The sequence below is a fragment of the Cardiocondyla obscurior genome, linkage group LG17 (genome assembly GCF_019399895.1).
Source record: "Cardiocondyla obscurior isolate alpha-2009 linkage group LG17, Cobs3.1, whole genome shotgun sequence".
NCBI lineage: Eukaryota > Metazoa > Arthropoda > Insecta > Hymenoptera > Formicidae > Cardiocondyla > Cardiocondyla obscurior.
In genome coordinates this window covers 2,800,240-2,827,570 of record NC_091880.1, presented here as the reverse complement: position 1 = coordinate 2,827,570, position 27,331 = coordinate 2,800,240, and the positions used below count along the sequence as shown (strand labels likewise).

At 43.3% G+C, this 27,331-nt stretch overlaps 4 protein-coding genes and 2 long non-coding RNA genes across 10 annotated transcripts in view; 2 read left to right on the top strand and 4 right to left on the bottom strand.

The window, feature by feature from the left end:
• LOC139109296 (uncharacterized) overlaps window positions 1-7,161 on the bottom strand; it is a 111,446-nt gene extending 104,285 nt beyond the window's left edge. The window contains exon 1 of the long non-coding RNA XR_011546815.1: window positions 6,993-7,161. This is a non-coding gene — a long non-coding RNA (uncharacterized lncRNA). The remainder of the gene's footprint in view (window positions 1-6,992) is intronic.
• A 649-nt stretch (window positions 7,162-7,810) lies between these two features.
• Window positions 7,811-9,084, bottom strand: LOC139109428 (uncharacterized). Its single transcript, XR_011546834.1, has 3 exons — window positions 8,640-9,084; window positions 8,261-8,525; window positions 7,811-7,890 (listed from the first exon to the last, which is right to left on the bottom strand). It is a non-coding gene; the product is annotated as an uncharacterized lncRNA (long non-coding RNA).
• A 113-nt stretch (window positions 9,085-9,197) lies between these two features.
• Rpii18 (RNA polymerase II subunit RpII18) lies at window positions 9,198-10,319 on the top strand. The gene is made up of 3 exons (XM_070668480.1): window positions 9,198-9,537; window positions 9,734-9,886; window positions 9,958-10,319. The coding sequence occupies exons 1-3, from the start codon at window positions 9,509-9,511 to the stop codon at window positions 10,166-10,168; spliced, it is 393 nt and encodes a 130-aa protein (XP_070524581.1). The 5' UTR covers window positions 9,198-9,508; the 3' UTR covers window positions 10,169-10,319.
• A 282-nt stretch (window positions 10,320-10,601) lies between these two features.
• Window positions 10,602-15,464, bottom strand: LOC139109425 (uncharacterized). The gene is made up of 2 exons (XM_070668476.1): window positions 15,002-15,464; window positions 10,602-13,519 (listed from the first exon to the last, which is right to left on the bottom strand). The coding sequence occupies exons 1-2, from the start codon at window positions 15,122-15,124 to the stop codon at window positions 11,987-11,989; spliced, it is 1,656 nt and encodes a 551-aa protein (XP_070524577.1). The 5' UTR covers window positions 15,125-15,464; the 3' UTR covers window positions 10,602-11,986.
• Window positions 15,465-15,618: 154 nt separating this feature from the next.
• On the top strand, window positions 15,619-18,474 carry LOC139109426 (pre-mRNA-splicing factor Syf2). 2 transcript variants are annotated; one of them, XM_070668478.1, is made up of 5 exons: window positions 15,619-15,971; window positions 16,057-16,197; window positions 16,331-16,626; window positions 16,727-16,907; window positions 18,031-18,474. In XM_070668478.1, the coding sequence occupies exons 1-4, from the start codon at window positions 15,849-15,851 to the stop codon at window positions 16,890-16,892; spliced, it is 726 nt and encodes a 241-aa protein (XP_070524579.1). In that variant the 5' UTR covers window positions 15,619-15,848; the 3' UTR covers window positions 16,893-16,907; window positions 18,031-18,474. The 2 variants fall into 2 exon arrangements, with proteins under 2 accessions (XP_070524579.1, XP_070524578.1); XM_070668477.1 differs by lacking the exon at window positions 18,031-18,474 and having other exon boundaries at window positions 16,727-16,999.
• On the bottom strand, window positions 17,137-27,258 carry Tab2 (TAK1-associated binding protein 2). Of its 4 annotated transcripts, none has more exons than XM_070668472.1 (10): window positions 26,889-27,258; window positions 21,702-21,840; window positions 20,809-21,292; window positions 20,025-20,399; window positions 19,395-19,613; window positions 18,622-18,773; window positions 18,455-18,548; window positions 18,109-18,381; window positions 17,389-17,445; window positions 17,137-17,284 (listed from the first exon to the last, which is right to left on the bottom strand). In XM_070668472.1, exons 2-10 carry the CDS (start codon window positions 21,807-21,809, stop codon window positions 17,259-17,261), a joined length of 1,788 nt encoding a protein of 595 aa, XP_070524573.1. In that variant the 5' UTR covers window positions 21,810-21,840; window positions 26,889-27,258; the 3' UTR covers window positions 17,137-17,258. The 4 variants fall into 4 exon arrangements, with proteins under 4 accessions (XP_070524573.1, XP_070524574.1, XP_070524575.1 ...); XM_070668473.1 differs by having other exon boundaries at window positions 17,137-17,278; XM_070668474.1 differs by lacking the exon at window positions 19,395-19,613.
• Between the last annotated feature and the right edge of the window lie 73 nt (window positions 27,259-27,331).

Genomic DNA, 27,331 nt, shown 5'->3' with positions numbered 1-27,331 from the left:
GCTGTTCAGTACGATACTATATACTCACGGAAGATCATTCTTCAAAGAGATTATTCGCTATGAAATCTGCCATCGGTGGGAAATAATACGTCTGTGTACTAGATAACGATCTAAGCCCTGTTATATCGCTACCGTTAAATAAGCACTCGTTACTGCTTTACTCTCCCGAGCTTTACAATTTTCTATTTTCTTTTTTTTTTTTTTTTCACAATATATCACGCAAACCGCGTGTAAAGCTGTGCAAACACCGGTATGACGATTCCTCGCCGCATGGATGCATTTGATTAGGAATCAAGAGCATCGCGAGCCGCGGTCTGTGATATTTGCGCACGAAACGATTGCGAGCGAGAAGCACAATGTGCAACCGCGATTATTGTCGTGAATAACATCGGTTAACGCTAGTTCGTGCATTCATGATGGCAATTACGCGCCGATCCGATATACATTTTTACAGTTCGTGTAATATCCATCGCGCAATTTAAATCTTTCACGTTACGCTGTATTCAAGAAAGTAAAAATCGATTATTACAGGCATTACCAAGATAACTGCTTTATTAACATTTCCCTTTTCAAATAATAAAATTCCGACTCCGCTAAGTATAGATCTGATCGTAGTTAGATAATTATTTACGCAGAAACAGATCCCCCCCCTTAACTTTTCATGCCAGCCATCCCAGTAGAGGAGCTCCAATCGACGATCGCGCGCCACATTTGCCACCCATATCACCCTCGACTCTCGATTTCTTTGTGACAAGGTGACGTCCTGTTTCCACAGTGCGCTATGTACACATCAATTATTTGACTTGTTACAAAGAGACTCGTGGGACTGAGACGCGATATCCTGACGTAATGTGTGTGCCGGCCCCTTTTATTAAAATTGAACCTAGATCCAACCTATAGTCATAGACGTAATTTTCTCCCAATTGTTTCTATCGCAAGATACGCAATAGAAAATAGATACGAAGAAATAAAATTATTTGGACCTCGCGCGTACACTCGATACTTAACGGCAGCCGTCTTTTATCTCGATAAACTGGTGGAAATAATTTTATTTGATTATCTAGAGTTTTACTCACATTTAGTTATTGTCGATTTTTTGTTCTTTTTTTCTTTCTTCCCTTTTTTACGTAACTTTTTTTATTTCGAGCGAATTGATCACTTGCTTTATAGAAATTTGAATCTATACTTCGATAATCGCTACTGTCGATAATTATTTATTTACGCCACTGTATCTATTTATTCTAATTTTATTAATCGTCCGTTATTAAATGCTTGTTTTGTGATAAAAAGAAAAAGACCTCGTACGTTATCTACGATTTGAATTCAACTCAAGTGAGACACGTTTTAACAACGCGACAGATCTTAAATTTTTGTTACATAATTAATTACTAGATAACAGACTACATTCTGTTTATCTTTCGTTGCATGACAGTACGTAGTTGCTCATGTTCCTCACGAACGGATATCATATCTAAGCGCAAATTATTTGCGGGTACAGATGAAAAAAAAAAAAAAAAAAAAAAAAAGAAAGCGAAAGAGAATAACGTACATATAACTGTACATAAAGAAATAGATGATACGTTACATTATTCATAAATTCATATAACAGAATAAAAGACGCAGACCGTTATTATTTGGAATTAGTTAGATATCTCATAGGAATCATTTCTGCACCTGTACCACACGATCGCATTCGCCTTATATCACGCGAACGATCGAAGATAAAAAATAAAGTATGTCTTTTCCTTTCATCTCCCCTCCCTCTATTATAATAAAAGCATTAATCGGCCGGGACATGCAAATTTAAATTATGCACTTTTATCTCGTAAAAGCATTCGAAAAGTTATCGCGTTTGTCTCGCGAAATGTGTTACTCTATATTAATATTGTATTTGATTTCTTTTTATTTTTTTTTTTGTTAAAAGAAGAAGAGGTCCCAGGTCCTCTGCTCGAGTTTGCAGTTTCGACGTACCTAGCGCCGCTATTTTGCCCCGCAAAATCGACTCGTTATCCGCAACACTACACGACGATCGACCGACGGCATTATGCTGCTTTATTCGCGCGACATACAATCCGTCACACGTAGTAGGTCCCATCAAGAAAATTAATAAAGCCCGATAAGTGATCGTTCTCGTGTCTATACTCCGCTCGATGCGAACTCACCCCACGGCACCCCTTACGTCCCGGCGGCCGCCAACCGGAGCCCCTCGTCGACGATAATCTGCTTCTTTTAATCATATTGCGCAAGCACACGTCGCTCCCAGAATGAGAAACTGACGGACTGGCGTTTGTAATCTCCATTATCGTTATGCGCGACGCGACGTGCGGCAGACTTCGCCGGTTCCTCTTACCCTCTCTTTCTTTCCTTGTCTCTTTCTCTCTTTCCCATTTTTTTTTCTTTCCTTTTTTTTTTTAAGCCCTCTTTCAGCGATTTCTAAAGAAAATTTTAATCGAGGCTGCTTGCCGCTATCGCTTTCGCGTTGATGAGCCGCGCGTGATGTACAGGTGCACGTCCCGTAATAAAGTCGTATCGCGTCGAATTAATACACGCGCTAGAATAATACGAACGCGTAACACGATTGTTACGCATAATGCATATGAATTTCGTGTGCACGTTAATTGTTTTTAAATAACTACAAAAGTAGGGCAGAACGTTCAAGCTCGTTAAGCTCTACATCTAAAGCAGAGTTAAATTAATTTGCAGCTGCGTTTATATTATTATTTGCATATATAGTATATAGAATTAAATATATTACGTAAGATCCGTATTTATTCCTCGCGTGTATCGAACAGCTGCACGAAAAACGTTGAGAAACATGTTACATTAGGCTGCGTAAAGATCCTGCGTTAATCGCGGCATTCCGTTAATTATCCGATCAGAGTGTTCCTTTCGGAAGAGCACATATTCGGCTGGCTCAGTCATCTCAACGGCGGAGTTCTCAATATTCAGATAAGTCTGAGCGATTTATCGACGCGATTGCCGAACCGACACAGGAATTACGGAGGTTCGCGCGTCGTCGGCACCTATGATCGAGGAGACCGACGTTTCTCAACTGCAACATACCGATTTTTTGTTCTTCGTTGATCTTTCCGTCCCTCCTTCTCTCTCTTGCGGTTTTAATCTCACCGACGACTTCCGCGCGGATAATGGTACTCACGTAAAATGCAAATGATACCTGTCCCCGAACAAATTCGCCGCAGAAACCCGGTAACCGCGTTTAAGCCTCGTAAAATTACACGGTTCGTCTTGGTACCCGCGTTTCGAGACGTTGAATCAAGCGCATTCCGGGAAAACACATTGAAGAAAGATTGACGAAATCCCGCAGTGAATAAACTCGTTAACCAGTTATGTATATCTGTACGTTAAATTTGAATACCGTGCGTATCGTACATCTGAATTGTGCTACCTCATGATTTACTCGTCTTGGCAACGCAAATATGACTTTCAAGATACTTACTAATAGCGTAGTCGCCTAAAAATGACACATTTTGTAACTAAGAAGTATATAAAAAAAAAAAAAATTAAAAAAAATTAGAAAGAGTCGAGAGAAATTACCTAAGACAAATATTTCAAATGTTATTAATTCAAATTTCGGAAAAGCCCCCCGAAAGAAATTAAATAGCTATCGAATATTAATATACTAAATTACATGCGATTAAAATGCAACCGTGCGTTTAAAACTGTCAATATCGTCGCGAGTGATTGGCAACGTGTCGATCATACGCACATTTCGCCGTTTCATAAATTCGGGTGACCTACACAGAGCGGCCACAATTACTACCCGCGATTTACATCGAGCTTTTCTGGCACATCGATGTTATTATTAAGTCTTCCGTGAGGATGCCGGAATTAAGAACGTGTCCCCGGCACGCGAATGTGACACGCGCTTCACGTGTGTACGCACGTACGTGATATTCATATTTTCTGCACGTGATCGCGCCTCACGTATTTCTCTATCTCTCACCTGCTGCTCCTCTCGGCTCTGTATCGCTTCACGACACATCCTCGCGCGACACATCCTCGCGCGCGTACGTGTACACGTACACACGCGTGTACCCCGAATGGACTATCGATTACGCTTTCGCGTCAATTACACGTTTATGGTGCACGCTCTCGTTTCGGCCGATTTCGCGTCCCGTGCCGTTCGCACCTGATTCCCCCGTTGAAATCAAGAGAGATCTCAAAATGTACACGGCCGCCGAGTAAATGCATCCACGAGATAAAATCATACACGAAAATATATTCTAGCAAAGATGATAATATAAAAGCTTTATATATAAAAATATTATTTTAATCCGACTACTAGTGCACGTTTTAATAATTTCATAAAATCAAACTTGAATAAAATTTAAAAAAAAAAGAAAAAGAAAAAAAAACAGAAATATAATTCATTACGATTTACGTACGTGCATATATTACAAATTTTTCTATATTTGTATATATCTTTCTAATTTAAAATTAATACGTTTATATATTTGTACGCCCACGATCAGTTAGAGAGTTATGTTTTATTTTATATTCTGTAGCTGTTGACAATTTCCTTGAAGTCGCTGAAGTCCCCTCATTACTTTTTCAGCGAATATTATCTAATATAGTAAGTTGCGGCATAGAGAAAACACATATTCCACGTCAGTAAAGAAAAGTCACAGCTGCGGTCGCCGGACTTGCTACTTCATGGCATTGTGTAAAACCCAGGTCTTCGATAATAGCAATTAAAATCGTACGACAATGTGTAAACATTAATACGCGCCGTAAATGTCGTAAGATATATATAATCTGTCAGTTGGGTATAAGATTAGTATATTCTATTGCGTCAGAGTTAAAAAAAGAAAGGGAAAGATTAATAATAAATTCGGCAGAGACAGCGAGATGCGGCATGCGTGCAGCAGATTAAATAAAAAATCAGAACCACGTCACGCGACTAAATATTTCGAAACGTGATTTACGCAACACGCGATATATTGAATTTGCATCCGCAAACCCACAACGGGAATAATGATGGACTTCGTGTACGTTTAAACAGCGCCAATTTTTCGTCTTACAAATATACGCGTGGTCTCGCGTGCAGCCTATGGATATAACACTTTCGCTGTAATTATCGTGAAATTTTCGTGGAACTTATAACGCACCTACATTTGTAACGCAATTCGTCAGCGCACACTTTTATTAAGTACCTTTTTTTTTGTTTTTTTTTCTCGAAGATGCCGAACGAAATGTAAAGCTATTCGAATTGGAGCAACGACGTGTCGGAGCGGAGACGTCGATGCGCACCTGACCTCTGCGTGATGCAAATTGCTCCCGCTACTGTTAATTTCCCAACGGGAATCAATGGCAACGCTTATGCAGCAATTTCTGATACCTGCGTCAATCACCCACGGATGACAGAACCCACGAAGCCTAATTAAATTGTAAATTGTTCAGCAAACCAACACTTTACAATCATGCGCGTACTTTCGGTACTAATTACTTAATTTGTTTAAAAAAAAAAAAGTTTTGTGTTGATTCATCAACTGTTAAATGTTTGATTGTTTTATGTATTCAGAGAATGTAACGCGAAGATAATTCTATCGTTAGAGCTACATAAAATATAAAGGCACTTAATAATATGAGACCTTTCCAAACGGGGACAATGATGCAAATGAGTTAAGAAAAACGTAAGACCTGGTCGATACAGTTTTAATAAAAACGTTTCAATAACGCGATTGCTTTACAATGGCCGCGATCTTATCAATTTGCACCATCACTTCTGTTTATTCTGCCCAATTATAAATTATTCGCGATTATCCTCTGAAAGTTGTACGCGTTTAGCGATTGCCGTATCAAGGCGTAAGAAATTAATAACCGTCCAATATTGATCTTAAACTCAACGTTGCACATAAAGCACTCGTTATAATTTTACGCAGACAGCCGTGCCTTCCCCTATCGCCGAAATGTAACGAGGGGGCCGAAGGGAACAAGCAAACGAGGCATCAAACGAGATATCGTTGTGCCTGAATTCTAGATTAACGCGGTGCAAACGAGCAGCGGCTTTGCCGAGCCGCGGTGTCAGCGCGCATTATCGCGTATTTCCCGTGCGACATTAACAAAAGTGACGTCGTCGCATCGCGCAGAATTATAACGTATCGCCGTAGCGGTGCGAGACGAACGAAGAGAACGTATTCTCCGGTGTACCGTCAATAAAGCCGTCGCGCTAATAATTATCGTGGCGGCGGCGTCTCGTGGGGCGTCATTAGGCGACAATGTCGCATATTGCGGCTTTTAATGTTTCACAAACGCTTTGCAGGTATACGACGACGACGACGACGACGTACAGCGGCGTCGTTTTATCGCTCGGCTACGTACTAACGAACAGTGCTCGCGGTATGCACACGTGTCCCGAAGAACGCTATACGACCAAGTTATTTCGATATTGCAGCGATGAAACGACGAGCATTGTTATACTTCGCGTTTGAAACGCGTTTGCGTTGTCTGTCATAGAGAAATAAAAATTTATCGTACACGACCGCCAACGCTGTTCTTTTTTTTTCTTTTTTTTTTCCCTTCCCGATCTTCTTTTTATAGACAAACTTTTCCGATTACGTTCACTTGTGTTCGTTAAGAAATTTTACACGATAATGACTATTAACTTCTCTGACTTGCAGTGAGATAAATATTACGAAAGAAAAGAGGATATTTGCCAAATGCCTTTTTGATCACATATTAAAATAAATGTAAAGTTAGGCGGCATTATTATTATATGTATATAAAATATAATGTTAATAACGTGATGCGGATATTAACAAAAGTCAACGCTCTCTGACTTGCGATATTAATTCTCGGAATACACATGTGTTCCCTCCTTCTTGTTCCTCTATTTCTTCCGCAATAGTTACTCATGAAAAAACGTATACATTTTATACATACGTGTGTAAATATATAATATTTCTAATTATCATTCAAGCGATTGAAATAAACAGCAAAAAAAGTGTTCATTGTATGCAATAATTACTCACCCCAAGGTTGTCCCGTTGAAGTTCAATGCCTCTACCAAGGTCCGCTCCTCACCCTCTCAAGATGCCTAAGATGTTGGCTGCGTCCTCCTTCCATACACTTGCAGAAAATGCGAAGAAAGACTGCAACCGCCTGGGCTAATTGTCGATTAATCCTTCATGTGGCACTGTAATAAAAATTATTGCGTTACAAATAATTAAAGTGGCATATATTCATATACATATTTTTTTTTTTTATATATAAATTATTTTCCCGTGTTTGCATACTCAATGCAGTTCTGTCAGAAATCCAGAAAAAAAAAAAAAGATTGTGATGATCAATATGTGAATGATTGACGCTTTCACCGATGAAAGATCCTATGAAGGTACTTTTACAAATCGCGTCACGTCTGCCGCAAGAACGACTGGTCGTTCTTCAGGCAGATTCGACTAACATGGTGGTGAAAGTAAGAGAATGACAAAAGCGATAAAAAGTTAAATAAATGGTTGTAACGCTGTACTACAGATATCAATGCCGGAATGACGAATCGTTTCCTGTCCGGATAATTAGAATCAAAATCAAGATAAATTAAATATTACTTCTAATAATCGGGTCGTCTCTAAATCGACGATGAATACTTGTTTCGTTCGCGGAAAGTACATTTATCACGAATGACGGTTAAGTTACAATTTTGCTCGCTCAGGATTGTGAGAATAATTCGATAGTAAAGATATTTTTACAAGCCGTATGCCTTTGACAATGTTAACAAATACATTATTCGTACATGGATAACTTTTATATAATTCAGTAATATATAATTAGATCTAATACTTGCCTGGATAAAACGATCGCGCGATTTGATCTCGGAGCTTCGGAAGTCGAAGTTAACGGACAGTTCATTGTCGCCATCTACGTGTCGTTCTGTAAAATAAAATCGCAGTTGGTAACACATCCTATGAAGTCGGTTGTTTCACCTTTTCGAGTCACTCTTATCGTACGTTACAAAATTAAATAATTAAATATTTATTACAATGTATTAATAAACGTAGCATATTTTTATACCGCCGCATTTATAAACTTTCATAATTATTTACGGTTGTATCGTCTTTAAATTTTTTTTACGTATCAAAAGTTTTTGCTGTGCAATCCTAATTTAGCATTAAATCAAAATGCATATATATATTTATTATCTTATTGTCCCTCTTTTAAATAAAATAAAAATAATCTTTCAGAGAGTCTTGGCAATTAACAAGAACGCCTAATAAACAAATTAATTGGCAGTGTTGCTTACATTATTTTTGCAATTAGGCAATCTATGCCATACATTCGTCAATAAAATTGCTGAACGAGGCGGCATGGAGCTTCGGGATGCGGAACAATTGGAGTAATCACGTTTGACGGTACGATCAGTTTTCATTTCTTCTAAGTCGGATCACGCGTAGCTTGACGAGTCTCTTAATTTCTTCAAGGTAGAACGGAGTATTCTCTGCGACTGCATTCGGACGAGAGGCACCTTCTTCATTCAATGTACCGCAGGGGTTGCCGTAAGAAGCCAACTGCTTTCGACAATAATCGAATTATTACTTGGTCATGTCACAAATACATTTAATTGCGTATGGATAATTGTAATGTAACAAATACAGTGATATACAACTTGATCTAACACTTGCCTGCGTACGAAACGTTTACGCCATTCGCAGAACTCGGAGGTCGGATTTCGTGGGCTGCGAGATTCATCCAATCGTGCGAAATCACTTAGGCTCCGCTATGTTCTGTGTATCTTAATAACTTAGCTCAGCTTGTGTATCTAATAGTAGAGTGTGGATCCTCACCAGTTCGTAACAAATGACTAACGAACTCGATGCGTACAAGTGCTGCGCACTCGACTCACGCATTCGCCAAAAAACGGTACAGCAGTCTCCATCTACCAAGCATTCCCGTGAATTAAGATCTCACTTGTGTGATGCAACATTGAAAGTGAATACACTGAAAAGCAGATATGGCATTTGCTGCGACGAGCGGCGACGGCGGCTGGCGTGATATGCCAGGCGTACGTGACTTCCCCCACTCTCGGCCGCCGAGTGTGGGGAGATGTAGTAGGCCGCGTTCCCCCTGAGTCCTCGGTGACCGCTGCTCCACAACAAATCTACGTGCGCGCTTCGTGTAAGATTCGACGCACATTACGCCAAGATCACGTACGCTAGCCGCCGTCGTAGCACCACGAATGCCATTTCTGACGGTAGTGTACGTATACATATGTGTACCCATACGACGCAATCAGTATTATCGTTCTCAACGTGGTAATCCTGACACCGGAATTTCACATCGTCGCCGTGTGAGGCCCCCAATATCGGTTCGGAAATTGGCCGTTACCCAACTTGACCCTTAAAACTCGTAGAATGGTGGAGTGCGTCGGTCTGTTTTCTGTTGGATGAAACAGCGTGGTTGAAATAAAAATTATATTAATCAAAGCCGAGTAAAATAACCACATCAGGAATAAGTTGTGCGTGCATTCTTGGGATAAATACATAAAGATAGAATGGCCGATGAAGATTTCGACAGAGACGAGTGAGTGGTTCCTCTCCTCATGTTTGAGGTTTACTTGTAATTTACTTCTAAGTGTTTTAGTTATTTTGCCGCGAGCTGGAATAAAATAGAAAAGATACGAAATGAAAGAGTTGACGGCTAAATACCATTTAAATTAATGATCGGCAGTAGGCATGATATTAGTTCGTAGTTCATCCTGTTATAACTATATGTGTAGAGTTGCAGATGATTTTGACGATGTGGATGATGAAGACAACATCGAGCTGGAGCAGCAAGAAGATGAAGGTGAAAATATTGAACTGCTGAATGCCAGTGAAGCTACTGGCGGCGTTCAAAGATCAAAGAGGATCACAACTAGATATATGACCAAGTAAGTACATAGTTGATTGTGACGCTAAGTGGCCCAAGAACTTCTCTTATTTTATATAATTTATATTTTAGATACGAAAGGGCAAGAGTTTTAGGTACGAGAGCATTACAGATAGCAATGTGTGCTCCTGTGATGGTAGAATTAGAAGGCGAAACAGATCCTTTGCAAATTGCAATGAAAGAATTAAAGCAAAGAAAAATTCCTATAATTATACGCCGCTACCTTCCTGATAATAGTTATGAGGACTGGGGCATTGATGAACTAATTATAATAGATCATTAATTTAATTTTTATATTTATTAATTTTAAAAACGACAGTTTTTCCTGAATTTAATCATATTTTGTTATACAGTATGGTAAATAGTATAAATAATATAGGAAGAAAAATGCTTTTCTGTAAAAATAAATAAAAAAATAGTTTTAATACATAAAATTTTATTATTTGATTGGTTCATATGAGTCTGGTAAGTCGGTTAATTGTACTTTTTCTTGTTTGGCTCACTTGGTGTCATGAGAGCAATAACAGTATAAAAAATTAATGCACACTTTGTAATATTTAGGAACAATTAAACGAAACAAAAAAAAAATTCTTTACTTCTCGAATACTTCACAGTTCTCTTTTTGTTGTTAAAGTAACAGAGTTTCCGAAATCTTTTTTTCTTTTATAACAAAATAGTCATTATTGTTAGCGTAATGTAATAAAAAAATTAGAAAGTTAGCTTTTTGAAACATTTTATTGCTGTTTGATTTTCTATGTCCATCTTATAACAGTGTTATTTAATATTTTATATACATGTAGAGTTTTTAAGAAGAGAAAATGATAAGGTCAGGTGATTTTATAATCGTTGCAATTGTATAATTTACACATATAATTATATAACATTTATTAACCAGTTAAATGATATGAGAAAGATATATCTATCGCATAACAGTAACTATTTTTTTTTGTTTTATATATATTAACAGACAGATAATTTCAAGAAATACTTTGTCACAATAAGGAACTGCAAAATTTACAATAATATAACAATGATGAAAAAATATAGTTATATGTAAAATAAATCAATTAACAATTGTTTTATTATTGCCGATTAATATCTCTGAATATTACACAACGTAAATCTATGTATATTATATGTATGCAAATATCTTTTATGTAATTTTTTTTTTTCTAATGGGGGACGACCGTCAAACTATAGAGATCGTAAATATTAATATATAAAATTACTATACACCAGTAAAAAGATTTTCAATTACTACTTTTCGTTAACTTACATAACGTAGAGTTATCTAAAAAAAATCGATCGTTAAATTGTATACACGTATCACATGTTTTCATCGAATATCGACATATAATATATATGTATATATCTTGTCTCTCATAAAATATACTTCTAGCTCTATATTCATATAATTATTTCTTAATTTTTGAAGGCGACTTGTGAATTTCTACATAAATTTTTAAGCGTATGTTGCAACAATCGTTCATAGTTGAACATATAATTAAGTCAGCAAACGATATCTAAGTATATGCACATGGATATGGTACTGTTACATGTATAACAGGCAATATTAAATCTAAACATGGTACATTATGTACATAAAGAATTTACAATTTCCTATTAACCGTTGCATTTGATTTTAATATAACGATACACTTTATACGAAAGATCGATTTTCAAATTAAACATTTTTTATAACACCCACTAATCAGATAGTTAATGTCCATACTGCAAAAATTAAATAAAAAATTTTGGTCAGATTTTTAAGGACAGGCACATTTTATGAACTATAATCTCGTTATCTTTGTGAGATATTCAACCTCAAACAAAAGTATTTTTCATTTTTTTTCAATGAAATATTAACAAAAAGAAGAGAAAAAAAAATTAGAAGCATATGGAAATACATATGTACTAGCACATTGTCGTAATAAGGATTTCTTAATGCATCCTTTTTATACATCTATAACATTTTATGAAGAAATGTCCTAATGTTTTGCGAATGTTTTCAGAGATACCTAGAAGACATCTTAATTTTTTCAACAATCTTCAAAGCTTTACATCTCGCGAACTTTGTATCTCTCGGGAATTCCGAGAAAGATCAATCATAATAACATGCATGCAATCTAAACAATTCTTTAGTCATAAAACTGACGTTGCAAGTTTCACAATAGTGCTTGATATTTTCAGTTAGTTTTAACATCGATGATTTTTTCGTGCCTTTACGGATCGCGTCGATTAGTTTCTTCGCCCCCTGCAGTTTTTTTACTGACCACTCTATATAATCTTTCTTCCTCGCTTTGCCATTCCTTAAATAAGCGTCCTGACTTCTCAGGCACTTCGACGAGCCGTTTGCCGTTGGAAATCGATACGTCTTCTTCGTCTTCTTTATTATCCTGTTTTTCACGATATTCGAGAGCGATCTTCGTTCAGTCAACTGACCTCGAAAATGCGATTTGAGATAATCACTTTGCAGACTGACTTTGCCGTTGTCGTTCGTAGGTATGTCAATCTTTGCGTGCAAAACGGCGAGTTTATTCTGTAATCGAGACGTTACGTTGGTCGTTTTACTGAGCACCATATCTTCTAAATCGCCTAGGGTCTCTTGCTTTATTCTGAACTTTAAATCATTTGATGTTATTTCGTCTTTTGAATACAATTTTGAACTTTGCTCGCTTATCTTGCATCTCTTTATGCGATAGTCCGAAACTCTTCTTATCTTTGACTCTTGATAATCTACAACATTCCTCCTCGGCCTCAAGCTGCGTCCATTAGAGTCGTCCGTATGCTCTACCTTAATATGCCGTGTCGGCCCAAAGTCTGGAACAGATGTTTTGTTCTCAGAAACGCTCGATTCGTTTAACGTGGATGATCCCGGACTAGCAATCGGTATTTTTCTCTTCTTCGGTGCATAGCTCACAAGATTGGTTCTAGGTCTCAGATTCCGCACTACTGTATTCTTAACAACTGTTTTAGGAAACGTTCTGAATTTATCGTGAGAGTGGTTCCGTATTTCTGGGTCTACGTCATCTTTGGTATTCGTGACTGTGGCCAGACGGTCTTGCGCGTTTTCGACGACATTCTCGACATGCGGAGGAAGGTTTTGCGGGCAATCCGGGAACACCGGCTGCGTAAAAGAATTCCGTTTAAACGACCGTAATCGCGCGGTGTCCTCGTGGGTCCTCTTCCGCGAGACCTCCGCGATCTTGTCGCATTTGGACATCTGTCCCTCGTAATTTTGGCAGAGTTCCGCTGTGGTTCTCTTCAATTTACTTTGGTCCTTCTTATCACAGCAACATCGACAGCGCGAAAACGCTGCGTACGTCAACCCGTTGTGAATACCGTTGGTCGGGAACGCCATCGAGCTCATCGAGTTAATGTAGTCGATGTTCTCCACCAGTGGTTCCAGCTCGTATACATCGTAGTCAAGCGGTTCCGCTTTAATCTTCATATTCTCGATATGCACCATCGGCACGCCGGTCTTCTCTTTGCCGCCACCTTTTCGCATCCACGACAGCTGGCTTTTGAGCGCCGCGTCAGTCTTTAGACAGTCCACGTAGAACTTGTGGAATTCCTCTAGCTTGTAGCTGCATCGGTGGCACATCTGCTTCGGCAGTAGATCCATTTCGTGCACCTGCAGAGTAAACACATAGTAAATGCGACATCGGGACTTGCGAGTTCCGGAAGAGAATCAATCGCCAATCGAGTAGTACAATTAATTTTTTTTTCTTTTTTTTTTTGCAAGATTTAAATTAACTTTGATTGTAAAAAGTATGATTTTGTTCCAGTTAACTTCGACAACCGCAGAATTAGAAGTTATATCTTCAAAAAAACGTACGGCTGGAAACGGATTCTTCGGGTTTCATCAAAGTGACGATATTGAACTGTAAATATCCCTTGCGTGCAACTTCGAATTCTTTATCCCGCGGCACATGTGTGTCCGATAACATTTACGCGAGCAGATCGGTAATTGGAAAGATATCGTATCTCAAGATTGCTCCGATTATTTAATTTGCAAAGTAGACACCTCTCAAAATTTAAAGACGATTAAAACGATTTGTGTTTTAAATACAAATAAAAATTCGACAATTACATTTCCAGGCTCTTGAAAATAAATTATTTTTTATATTAGATGAACACGATCTTATCAGTGAACTAATCTTGCTAAATACGAAATTTATGATAATTAATACATAGTACTAATTACTATTCCACCTAGAAACAGAAAAGAAAAAACCTGCTTAAATTTACAAAAAAAAAAAAAAAAAAGAAGTTTAAATTTAATTTTAAAAATTAATGAAAACAAGAAATAAAAGGAAAAAATAATAAAAAATAAAAGAAAAAGGGCGAGAGGCAACGCAGGAGATCGGATAAAAAAACCAGCGAAGTTACTCAGATTTCTCTCTCCTTTTCTCGCCACTTTTTCGCCATTACGCAATGTAATCTGAACCGCTCGGGCATTTTAAAACGCGCAAAAACGTGATAACCTCACTTTTTGCGAACCGATGATTCCCCCCGCCCTCCCCCCAGCCTCAGGAGGGAAGTCGAGAACCGCGAGTCTTCCGCGGGAAATTCCGTCACCCCGCGACGGCAACCCCCGCACGTGGTCAGCTTACACGTGCCCCGCTCGCTTGATGAAGGGTGCTCCGCTGCGCCACCCTTTCCGTCCATCCCTTTCTCACCCCCGCGATATTCTTCCCTCCGCTGACTTGGCGCGCGGGGTGCGCGGTCTTATTTCGCTTTCGTTCAAGGTTTCAGGCAGGTAGTCAAGTCCGAGGGATACTAAAAAAGAAGAGAGAAGGACAAGGAAGATGGAAAAACGGAGAAGACATCCAGAGGGAAAAGCGCGCGCGGCCGACGGAAGGTCGCGCAACGCGAATTTCCGCAACGAGAATGGGAAGCGGAGGGTGTCCTTTTACGGCTCCGCTGCGGACGGCGACGTACGTGTATCGGTGGGTGCGTATCCGATTGGAGAGAGGTAAAGGAAAAGAGGGCGCGAAAGGGAGAAGCGGACGCGTACGTGCGAGCGGAACTTTCGAGCGGGAAAGAGCGAGGGAGCGAGAGGAAAGGACGGAGGAAAGAGAGAGAGAGAGAGAGGGAAAGCGTAATGACGTACCATGATCGGTAGCACCGCGGTGATTTTCCGGACGTGATTCTCGTTCTCGTCGAAAATGTTGATCGAGATGCCGGAGTGTTGGCCGCAGAGGCGGCACACGCGACTCGACTCGAGGGTCTCCATCCCGCGGGGCCTACGCCACGCTCTCTCGAGGTCCGCTCCACCACACTCCACGTCTCTCGCGCGTCCGTCGCTTCGACAAGCACAGCCCTTGCGCCCGCGCGACGTCGCACGCGCGCCACAGCTCCCGCCTCTTGCCTCGGTTTATCCGGCGGCTGTTCCGAGCGCGGCCTCCGTGAGGCCACCTCCGTCTCACCTCACCACCACCGCCTCATTCTCTCTCTTTCTCTTTGCCCCTTGCGCGCGGCCCCGCACGTCTTCTCCGCGCCCTACGCGCGGGAACGGCAGAAAGGCCCACGTAAGAGCGAAACGAAGCGAGAGAGAAAGAGGCGGGAGGTGAGAGGCGGCGGAATCGTGGAGAAGGTAGTAACCGCGAGATAAGTCGGACCCGCGTGAAAGATAAAGCTTCGGCGATAACCCAGCCGCGGTCGATCGACCGGTATTCGAGCAGTCGTAACACGTCGGTGAACGCGAATCGACCGGACTGGACGGGATCGGAGCAAAGTGGCGCTGGGAACCTTCTCCTGACTTCACTCTGATTTTCAGGTGAAGAATATATATATATATATATTTTTTTTTTTTTTTTTAGTTCAATCAAAGTCCGCTACGAGCCGCCAGGGGATGCGCGACCGCTTCCATATTGGCAAGTCCAGTCCAAGTCGTTGCGTCTCTTCGCGTGGACGTTGATTAACGTAAGCTCGAGTAAATTGTGTCTCTCGTTTTGATAATGGATAAAACGGAATCGAACGCGTCGGGGAATAACGCGAAGCCGAATACGTCGTCTGCGCAAAACACGGGTAAAAGATATGGGGAACTGATGAAGCGTCTTAAAGAACTGCATAACAAGAGGGTGAGTAAATAATAAGACAAAAGTAGATCTTTTCATTTATTAAGCGTGTTTATTGTATTAATTTATCGCCGCAATTCGTTCATAGAATGAAGCGAGAATGCAGAATCATAAGGAAGTTGTGGAGGAGGATAAAAGGAACAAATTACCTGCCAATTGGGAAGCACGTAAGAGGCAAGCGGAATGGATAATGCAGGATGAGGCTGCTAGAGAGGAGGCAGAAGCTAAGGTATTTTTAAAGGGAATGCCATACATCGCCTCTTTTTTTTTGCGAACTAACATGTATTACAATATAGTTTACCGTAGCTCTAACCTCAAACCGTGGCATTATCTTTTTTGCTGATATTAAATCGATTTTTCAGGGTGAAGACTACGAACGGACAAAATTATTAAATATTGATGCTACAGAAGCAGAGAGAATAGCTAGAAAGAAAAGAAGTAAACAGAATCCCGATCCAGGTTTCTCAGATTATGAACAGGCAGCAGTACGTTCTTACAATAGACAAGTAAAAAACATTAAACCGAACATGGAGTTGTATGAAGAGGCAAAGGAAAAGCTAGGTCCTGCCTTTTATGGCGATCCAAATACAATATTACATGGCTTGCATGAAGATAAAAAGGAAGCGATAGATAAAATGGTGACTAATTTGGAAAAGCAGTAAGTATATATAATCTTGTGATTAAATCGCACGCTTTCGACTCGGGTTCATTTTTTAATTTCTTTGTTTTTTTTTTTTTTTTTTTTTTTTTCTTTACAGAATTGCAAAACGGGAGAAGTACAGCAGGCGTAGAATGCACAATGACGATGCGGATATCGATTATATTAATGAGCGTAACGCGAGATTCAATCAGAAACTGGAGAGATTCTACGGAGAGTATACACGGGAAACAAAACTGAATTTAGAAAGGGGTACTGCAATATAATGGAAGAATATTAATGTAATTATTACAAATATTTATATTTTAAGTATAATTATATAATGACTTTATATAAATAAGAATCAGAAGGAAATAAAATTTTTTAGGATTTAGTTTAGTTTCGAATGTATCTTTTGTTACTTTTGCTCTGAAAATTTGAAGGTACGGTGTAGAGATTGCTCCGAGGGAAGAAAATATAATTGCCAAAAAAAACAGGCAATGTGCACTAACCGTAAATAAAAAAATTGAGTAAATTATTACATTAGTCATATGCGTTCTATTACAATCGCTTAGTTTCTATAAAATTTTTTTAATAAATAATTTTTTTTATATATATGTACAGTTTTTTAAAAACTTCTAACTCAGTTCGCATCATACCACCCAACCGTGCACTATATCTGGAAAAGTAATACGTTGTAATTATTTTTATAAATAGGATAATTAGCTATTGCGTTTTGCAAAATATTTTTAATTTTGTTTTATCGGTATAAAATATACTCACGCCGTGGTGAAAAATTATGGTGATGCGTTACTCGTATATGAATATCTTGAGTTTCTCCTGAAAATTTGAGACTGTTATTTTCGTCGTAAAATTAAAAAAAAAAAATATATATATATATACATATATTACGTACAATTAATCAAGCAAAAAATTTCTTTTCTTACCTTGAATTAAAATCAAAAAGGATATGCCAAGAAATAATACTGTATCAATGGATATTGGTTAATCTTATAAATAAAATAATGGTTACTTGCGAACGTTAATCTATCATGCTGTATCAAATTTAACAAATGCACACATTTTTAACAAATAAGAATACAATCACAAATTCTACTTTTCTTTATTATGCTAAAACATGATTAATGTAATTAATCATAATTAAGTACACAAATTTTACGGCGTAGTTATAACACTCTCACACTCTGTTAAAAGTTTTTTTTTTATTTTTTTTTATTTTTTTTTCTAAAAGTATAAATAGGGTGAACTATATTACTTTTATTTAAGCGCTTTATCGGCGTCGTCAAAAACCGATTAAATTAGTGTAACAACACGGAGCACGCTGTCACAAATTTTTATAAAGGAAGTAACAAAAGTCGTCATGCTGTTAGCCCACGAATTATTTTATTTTTGTTGTCGGAATAGCGTTCAGGACGGTACACTACGACCACGATGACAACGAGGTGGATGGTAATTCTTTCGTCGGTTTGCTGGATCTTATACCTGCACTGCCGCGGTTCAATAGTCTCGGCATGTCGCACTCTTCGCACTTGTTCATCAGTGGATGATTATCAAAGGTGCACATGGTACAAACCCACGAAGGCTCGTCACGTTCCTCTCGGTCATTATCACTCGCGATCATTCTTGGCTGCTCTGGCCGCCACGCCGGTGGTTGACTCGGTAAGCGCGGCGGCTGCGAATTCGGTGGTCTCACCGGCAACGACTGGCCGGTATAAATGCCCTGATAAAATTCCTCGTTGGTCTCGCCCAGTGGCACTGAAAGTACGAATTGTACGCTAAACAAGTTACTTCCAACTCCGCATTCGACAACGCGATACGAAATAAATACCTCGTCTGTCTGACCATTGATCAACCTCGTCTGCTAATCTATCGCACTCGACTTGCAACATGTATATCTCGCTCCTCAGCTTTCTTTTCAGCTCCTGCAAAAATCATACGTTGAGATATAACGCAGAAAAAAAAAATCCCCCATTAATTATTCTTCATAGCGCTTACTTGAGGCGATACCGAGGGGTCTATCGGTCGCGTTAATGCTTGCACTTCCTTTTTCATCGCTTCGAGTCTTCCTTTCTCAGCCCTTAATTCCCTGGCGAGCCTCTCTTTCCTGGCCAATTGCTCGGCGACTAATTTCTTTTGGTGCTCCTCCACTGAAATTCGAGGAATATTTTAGTTAACGTGTAACTGCACGAATCAAATAACTTTAGAGTTTACTTTAGAATCACTACGACTTTGTAATTATACTTTAATTGCGAATAATGATTCATTAATTGTATCATACACTGCTTCGTCTTATTACGTTTCTATCGATCGCCACGATAACGATTAGATACAAGGCGGTCTCATCAGCTGTCGCATCTGCGTCGTAAATTAACGGGGTATTTCGCGCGTTGCCCGCGACATTATCGCGTCCCCATGCACGGCGGAGAGGAAAAAAGCGAAAGGCCTTTTGCGAGCTCGAGTGTCATTTAACGCAGTGACGTCTGGGAAACGCATCGATAAACGCGTGGATTCTCGCGATAAAAAAAAAAAAACGCGGATCAGATGGTCCACGTAGCTCCAACCGCGGACGCGCGTGGCTATGTATAGCCCGGAGCGTGGGGTCAGGAATGCGTAAATATCGTTCCCGGCGTTGCACGCGTGGGTGTAGTACGTGCGACCGAGTGACTTCCAGGTAAATATACACGTGCGCGGGATTCTGCAGCTCTAGAGCGTGAAAGGCGTCGTTCGCGCGTCATCGGGCCCCGGATCCGAGGTCCATGGGGTTTCACCTTGGCACAGGGGCGATTGACTCCCATCGGATACCGGGTGGTCACCAACGGAAGAAACGGCGGAAGGCTGCGGCACGCCGCTGCTCGCCGTCGGCCCGGACGGCGTCGTCGGGAGGCTGCAGCTCGGAACGATACTCGTTGCCGGCGGTACGGAGGGTGTAGTCGGCGCGCTCATCGTCGAGGGCCTTGGCAATTGGCTCGGCGGTTCTGGCGGAAGTTCTGCAAACGCGATACAGGCGAACCCGTATCGCCGTGTTAATTTTAGTAATAAACTCCTCAACGAACGCGCGGATCTACGTTTCTATTGAATTGTAATTTTGCTAAAATTTAAATGAGATGTCTAAGAATAGCCCGCTCTATACCTCCTGTGTTTCGTATTACATCATGGACCACACTGCACTACAAATACTAAATACGTTTTCTCTCTTCTTCAATAAAGTCTCGTAGGTACATATTATATTATTTAATAATTGGAATTAAAGTTATATTGAATTAAAATTATGTACCCACGTAACATATAGTTTATATAACTTCTTTAAAAGGTACATCAATTTTTTTTTCTTTTTTTTTTTGTATGTTCTAGATCATATTGTTGTAAATAAAATCGAAAAAATTAAATTAAAAATGTACCAGGTGACCGCAGTGGGCTCTGAGTCCACGGCGGTGGTATGAACGGCTTGGTCATCGGCGGTCTGATCCTCGCCGCCGCTACGCTACCAACGCTTCCAGGACCGATGCTGATCTGCAGGCGGCTTTGAAAGCCACGTGGGTCCAAGGACGAGGTCGAGTAAGTCAGGCTCGATCCTTCCGACCTGATATCGATCGGGGGTTGCGGCTCGGAGGAGGGTGGTCGGAGGGTCAGGCTAACTGACGTGTAGCTTCGCGTGTGATCGATCTGCGTCTCGGATTTCCCGATGGTCAGCAGAGGCTCGGCGTAATGAGGCTGCGGCACAACGACGAGGTCACTTCGTTTGCAAGCACCGCTTGCCGGTGCCGTTCGAAAATCTGTCGATGCAAAATTACCATTAGACACTTTTAAAAGAAAAGAAAAATAAAAAAAAATAAATAAATAAAATAAATACAAAATAAAAAAAATTAAGTAAAAAAAAAAAAAAAAAAAAAAAAAAAATCTTGCAAATCACTTTAGAGCCGGTGACTGAAACCAAAAGAAGTCGACGGTTCGTAATCGAGGAGGCCAACTCGAGGAACGGTCTCTGCTCGGGCATTTAAATGACAATCGCGTCGTTTTGCGAATGCGATTAAGATGGAATGATCTCTTAGGAACGATCCGCGGTAGACGAGCGAGCCGCAAAAGAGCAAGGCTGCGGAATTGAGAAGAGTGCGCCAGCGATAGATGGCCGTTCGCGGGAACAGGATCAGTTTCAGCACATGGGCAACGTCCGTTCGTCCGTACCGCGATTGCCCGCGGGGCTGCAGGCGACGTTGACGTTGAGCTCGAAGCCGGGTGGCGCGTTGTTATTGCTGCTGCCGCCGCCGACGGCGTCGTCGAAGAAGCCACGCGTCGTGCAGACGGCCGGCGCGGACAAGGGAGTGACGACGACGCTGGACGCCGGCGTCGCGACGGCGACGGAGGTGCGGGTGCATCCTGCGACCTGAGGATACCGTCGGGTCATACCGATGTCCAGAGACGCCGGCCGATGGGGACGTCCGACGCCGGCGGCATTGCTCGCGACCGTTTGATTCATCGTGCGACAGTTCTGCTGCTGTGGCGCGAATTGCTGGTCTCGTTGCTGGTGCTGGTGCTGCTGTTGCTGCTGCTGCTGCTGCTGCTGCTGGGCCCCGACGCAAGGACCCGGGGGTGGAAACGCGCCCGGCGACGGACGAGACTCCTGGGTGGCCCGCAGGCTTCTCGCGCATGTCTCCCGGTCGTGGCTGTTCTGCAACGCACACGTACCTCGGGTCAACACTCGCCGCCGATCGTCCCCGACGTCGGTTTCCGGTTTTAGATAAGGGCAACACACCGCGTTCTCGCGCGCACAATTAATCGCTCATTCTATCATCGCACGTTTACATTAGAGAAGACAGGTATACCACGCTCGTGCAGGCGTACTCAGCGATGCGTAATGTACGGATGAGAAAAGCGAGGGCGGGGGGTGAGAGGGAGAGAGAGAGAGAGAGAGAGCGTTATTAATCGTTGTTAAATCGGACGGGGTTAGTCAATTATTTATGTGCGTTATTGCGCCGGCCGGGGACGCCGGATTAGTCGTGTGTCTATCGGGAAGTTCGTTGCGAGGTTCGACGTTCAATCAGGGACCACACTCGTGACGGATCAAAGGCCACCTATACCTGGGCGATGCACTGGGAGACGACGTGATCAGGGAGCGCGGGGAACTGCTGCTTCAGCTCGTGGAACAGCTGCATGATAGTGATGTTAGAGCAGTGGCACTCCCCCATCGTGGGCCCCCATCCTCCTGGCAGGGCCTACCTGCAGGTGCAGGTACATCATCGTTACATGTCGTCGGTCCTCGCGGATTCGAACCAAAGGTAAGCGCCGGATCTCACCCGGTAATTTCATTAACAATTCACGGTAATAACAACGTGCATCCGAGATAGGGAAAGGGATCCCGCCCCCGTCTCCCGCGATACCGTCACGATGACCAGCTCCTCGCCGGGTACGCTCGTAATAACGCAATCCGGAAACCTTCCTAGAAGCGGGTACGTTTTATAATTCGTTGGACGCGCGGGGAATTGGGCCGCATCCAGATCGCGCGCTCCTCTCGCCGAGCTCGCCGCGGAACTGATTCCTGATGACTCGATCACGTCCGATGAGAGAAAAGAAAGAAAGAAGACCGTGGAACCCAGGCAGCCGGAAAAGTGCGAAAACGAGAGCGATCGTTCGGTTCTTTAAATTTTATTTTATTGTTTTTTTAAATATTTTTTTAGGAGGACGACTCCGGCAGGTGCGACGCGTTACTCTCGAAACTTGGATCCTCCTTTCGTCCCTTCGTCGTGCCAAGCAGGAAAGACGGAAGCTTTTGCGCTCTCTCTCCCTTCTCTCCCGCCCTCGTCTCTTTTTCTCTCTCCCTCACGATGCCATATCTTATCGTATTTATAAACCCGCCTGGCTGACCCATTTTTCAAGAGTAACGCACAAGTCGAACCGAGCCACCTCGTCCGCTTCTACCCGGCAATGAATGAAAAAGCTGCTCATCCCGTGGTAAGCGATCCCCCTCGTATCGCACGCGACCCCATATTCTTCTTCCGCGCGCGTATCAGCGATCAAAGTGACGCAGCAACGAACCCAACACAGTGAATTAATAAAACAATCCGTCTTTATTATTTTATTTTTATTTTTTTTTTATTTTTTTTTTTATTAATTTGCGCTTCGATCTACAATGCGCTGCATGACCATCCGCATTCTTATCCCCGACAAATAGCGGCGGGAAATTAATATCCGTAAGGCATGCCGGTTAAGAGAGATCTAAATGCGTGCGCTTACGTTCGAGTTGAGTCACCGCGGCGATACTTTTCGTAAAAAAAAAAAAAAAAGAACCTGCCGAAATCCGCGCAGGCCAATTACGAAAATCCATCTCGGTTTCCCACGCGGCCGCCATCGCTCCGCGAACACCCGCTACATCGCGGAATTGGCAGCTACGTGGGAAAACGGTGGACACCTGTGCGGTGTGCCACGTAAGAGTGCCACATAATTATTAGCCGGCACCGAGGAACGCGCCACGCGCACGCACCCGCCAGCGACCGTGATGAAATTCTGCGAGTAATATTATATTATTTCGCGGCAAGGAGCGAAACATGATCGCCGGTCGAAAAAAAAGAAAAGAAGAGAAAGAGAGAGAGAGAAAAAGAGAGACACAAGCGTGTTCAACAATAGCGGCGGATAAATGTCTCTGAAACGAGCGAGGCAAAAATATCGAGAAATATATTGCAGTCGAAATTGCCGCTGATTAACAGGATCGGTACGCTGAAAGGCAGATACGGCGACGGCAGCTAGCGAACGTGACTTTAGCGTCGTGTGCGTCGAGTTTCACATGTATCGCATGTATATACCGCGCCGGCCGGTTTGCCGATGACCGATTTTTCCCCGTTTTCTCATCCCCTGCCTCTGCCACCTAGGATTACGCACGCTACTAGCCGCTTTTGCCGCAGAAAACGCGATATCTACTCTTCGATGTACAAATGCGTGATGTTTGGTGATAAAAGAAAAAAAAAGCCGTCGACTTCACTTTGGTCCTGCACAGAGTGCTTTCTTTTACAGACAGAGGCGCCGACTATTTTCGCGACGATTGGCAAACGACGCCGCGCGCCGGTTCGATCGAAAAAGACTTTCGGACGAAAAAGCTTCGCGGAATTTGAAATTTTGGAGCGCAGCCACGTAGAGGAATAAAGTGCTAGAATTATTAATCCCCGCCGATTCCTTTTAATCCGCCCGCTCGTACCTGGCGAAATCGCCGGGTCAGGTGAACGTGGGTTATCAATCTTCCGATTCGCGAGGGAGGGTTTATCGGCGCGTCCAGGCGCACCTCGTTCGTGCCACCCGCGGTTTCACGGCTCTCCCCTCGGCGGATTGATTTTAATCTATTTTAACGACGATATCTCGCGTCTTCTATTAAAGCGGCCGCAGTCGTGCGCGCCGCCGGAAAAGCCGAGAGTTTCGGAACGTCTCCGACGGGCGACGGGAACGTAGGTTTCGAGAGGCGGGGAGGAAACGAGAGCATCGCTCGCCGCGTCGTCGGGGACAGGCGAAAAAGGAAAAGCGGAATTCCAGGCAGTCGAGAAGATATTTGTGTCACGAAACGCCCGAGGGACCACGCGACGTCGGACTATCGTCGCCGAGAACGCGCCGGAAAAGCACCGCCGTCCCGTTCCGCGCGGAAATCCGCGGAGATGTCCGTCGACAATAGGGGGGGGGGAGAGGGAATAGGGAGAGTCACCCTTCGATCTTCCCGGACGAGAGGGCCAGAAACGACCGGAACGCGGGAGTCCTCCCCGGGAAATTCAATGCTTCGATAACGCGGGCTAATTACCGAGAAGTCGCGAAACGGCGTATCGCGTGTCTCCGAAATTATAGAGAGCTGCACGAGACCCGACACCTGTTGCTCGCGACGGCGGCTAATTGCGCCGTGATAACGCGTAATTACGGTAATTAACGGCGACGCGCGAAAGCAGGGGGAGTCCACTTAGACCGGCGGTGTTTGATGTGTCCCGAAGGATCCGACGCGCTGCATTGTACATTTCATTTGCATATACTTTTGCAAACGCGTATGTTGTGTCGAGCGTAGACTCGGTGACGTGGAATATCATTGCAAAACGATTACGTTATTATTACGAATCTATTTTTAAAAATTGTCAAAGAGACTGACCGGGCGCAGTTCAACGTCGGCGTCGCGTCGCGCCGCGTCGCTCCTTCTCGACGTCTACCGTGGAAAATCCAACGCAACGAGATCCGATCTGCGCCGGGGAGTTTAACGTACGTCGGGGGCGTCAAGTCAGTCGGCCAAACGAAAATAAGGAACCAAGAATAATAATTGACGGGGGACGCGCGCCGTTAATGTTAAGCAGCGCGGTACGGTAAGGCGGGCTTGTGCCGCCGCGCGCCGGCAAAAATAAACGCCAACTACACTGAAAATAATATCACACTTTTTCCCACCCTCGCCGAGAATCCGCGTAAGCGGCGCCGTCGTCCTCCGACGCATTAATAATCAATTTTAATTAAACGTCGTCGGGTTTAACATCAATTTACCGGCATTGAATTAAATTAAATTAAATTTGAAAAATAAAATAAAATAAAAAATAAAAAACGACTGCTCCTCACGCTCGCAATTTATCCTCGGCTATCAAAAGCCAGACCTTTTTTTTTTTTTTCTTTCCTTCTTCCCAGGGTAGTTTTTCCACGCGTTCGAGTTTTCGGTACCCGAGGCGCGGCTGCGGGTGCTCGGCGCAGCTTCCGTTGGGTTCCAGGACGTTTCGATCGCGGGGAAAACGAGCACCTGGCCCCGATAGATTGACTAATCGTCGCCAGTGCGTACTCCGGACTTTAAATAAACCGGCGCAGCGAGAGGCGTGACGCTCCGCCGCGGGCTTGTTATGACAGGCACGCGATACATTCGTTTCACGGCGGGGCGCGTTGGAGATTGATACGACCAGCAGAGAGACCGCGAATCTGTCGCGCGTACCGATACACCTTCGCTTTTCCCCGACCCTCGCCAATCGAAAGCGAACCCTCGGCATCCGGCGAGTTGTCGAGCGAGAACCGCTGCTCGCTTCGAGCGCGACGAGCTCTGCCGGGTTTGGCGCACCGCATAAGACTTTCCGTAAACGCGTTACGTTACGTTACGTACGAACCTTAAACTTACGCCGCACTTATACTTGAACTTGGGTCAACGCACAAAGAAAAACGTAACGTAACGTAACGCGTTTACGGAAAGTCTTGTGCGGTGCGCCTTTATCGTCCGCTAAAGAAATAAACTTTGTCCGCGCAATTAATGCGATTACGGCTCGGTGGTTTAATTAATTCGCGCCGCCGACAGGAGTATTCTCGCGGGAAAGCGCGAGGAAGCGACTCGGGATCGCGTCGGGAAAAGCCCGCTCGTGTTTAAGCCTCGCCCGCGTTTAAAGCCGTGACGTCGCGACGTTTTTACGCGCATAATTCTTGCCCACGCGCGCGGAATCTCGCCGGCGCGAAACGCTCTCGCCGCGGCGGCTTTATCATCACGTAAACGTTATCGCGTATCTTGCGCAACGATTCGGATGCGGATAAATTTTTTTTTCTCTTTTCTTTTTTTTATTTTTTTTCTTATTTACGACCTGCCGCGCGGTTAAAGATAATCCCGTCGTTTCGCGTCTGGCGCCATTTTCGTATATAAAAAAATATATTAAAAAATAAAAAATTGAGAGAAGTAAATAAAAAAAAAGGAAGAGAAATAAGCTCGAATCTTAGTTGCGTGAAAGTGGACTTCTTGGGGAATCTTTATCGTTCCGCTGGCTCTTTTAAATATAATTCAATCCGTGCGTCGATTAATGCCGACTAAAAAATAATTATTAAAAAAAAAGCCCATCTAAGAAATTTTCGCATACTTGTTGCACCTGCCTCTGAATTATAATCGTAACAATTACTTATATTTCGAACAACGCGAGGAAGGCGCGCCGCGCAACGCACTGGCATCAAGATTATATACGCTCTGAACTTGGTGTATCGCGCAACAGTTAATCACTGCGTGTTCGATAAACGGAAGCTCGAGTCGCCCGCGATCGCGGAAAACGGCAGCTTCGCGTGGGAACGGGCGCGCGCGAACTGACGAAACGTAGACGAGAGCCGCGGAATCTCCGCGCGGAAGCGTATTGTTATCGTGTCCATCCGGCGCGGCTCAGTCGCAGGTGTATTTTCGTGCCGCGTGGAGTGCCCGCCGCCGTCGGGACGCCACCGTCGCCGTCGGTCCACGGCGGCCGCCGCTTTTAGACCCCCCTCCCTCCTCCTTCTGATTCTTCGACCCCGCTTGAACGAGCGAACGGACTTACCGGACGGCAACCATCGGAGAGCAGGTGCTGGCGACGGTCGTGCGCTCTTCCTCGTCTTCGAGAACACCGGGTCGACGGATGCCGATCGCTGGCCGCTCTTCAGGAAGCCTTCCTCCCCGCGGAACGACTCTTCCCCGTCTCAGGCGGCGCTCTATCACTCTTTCTCTCTCTCACCTGTCACCCAACGAACACACGCGGCCGCGATTCGCGCCACCGGCGGTCCCGTGCTCCGCCTCACGTCCTTACCGCCCCGCGTCTTCCGTCCGTTTCCGTCTCCCTCGCGGGATTATTTTTCCTCTCTCGCGTTTCCTGCGGCGACGAGACGACGAGCCGCGCAGCTGCCCATCCGTCGGGGCCACCGATCAGCTGTGCACTGTGTGCCGACCACCGCGCCGCACGGCCTGCGCCGCTTCCGGCCGCGTCGCGACGTCGGCGACGCCATG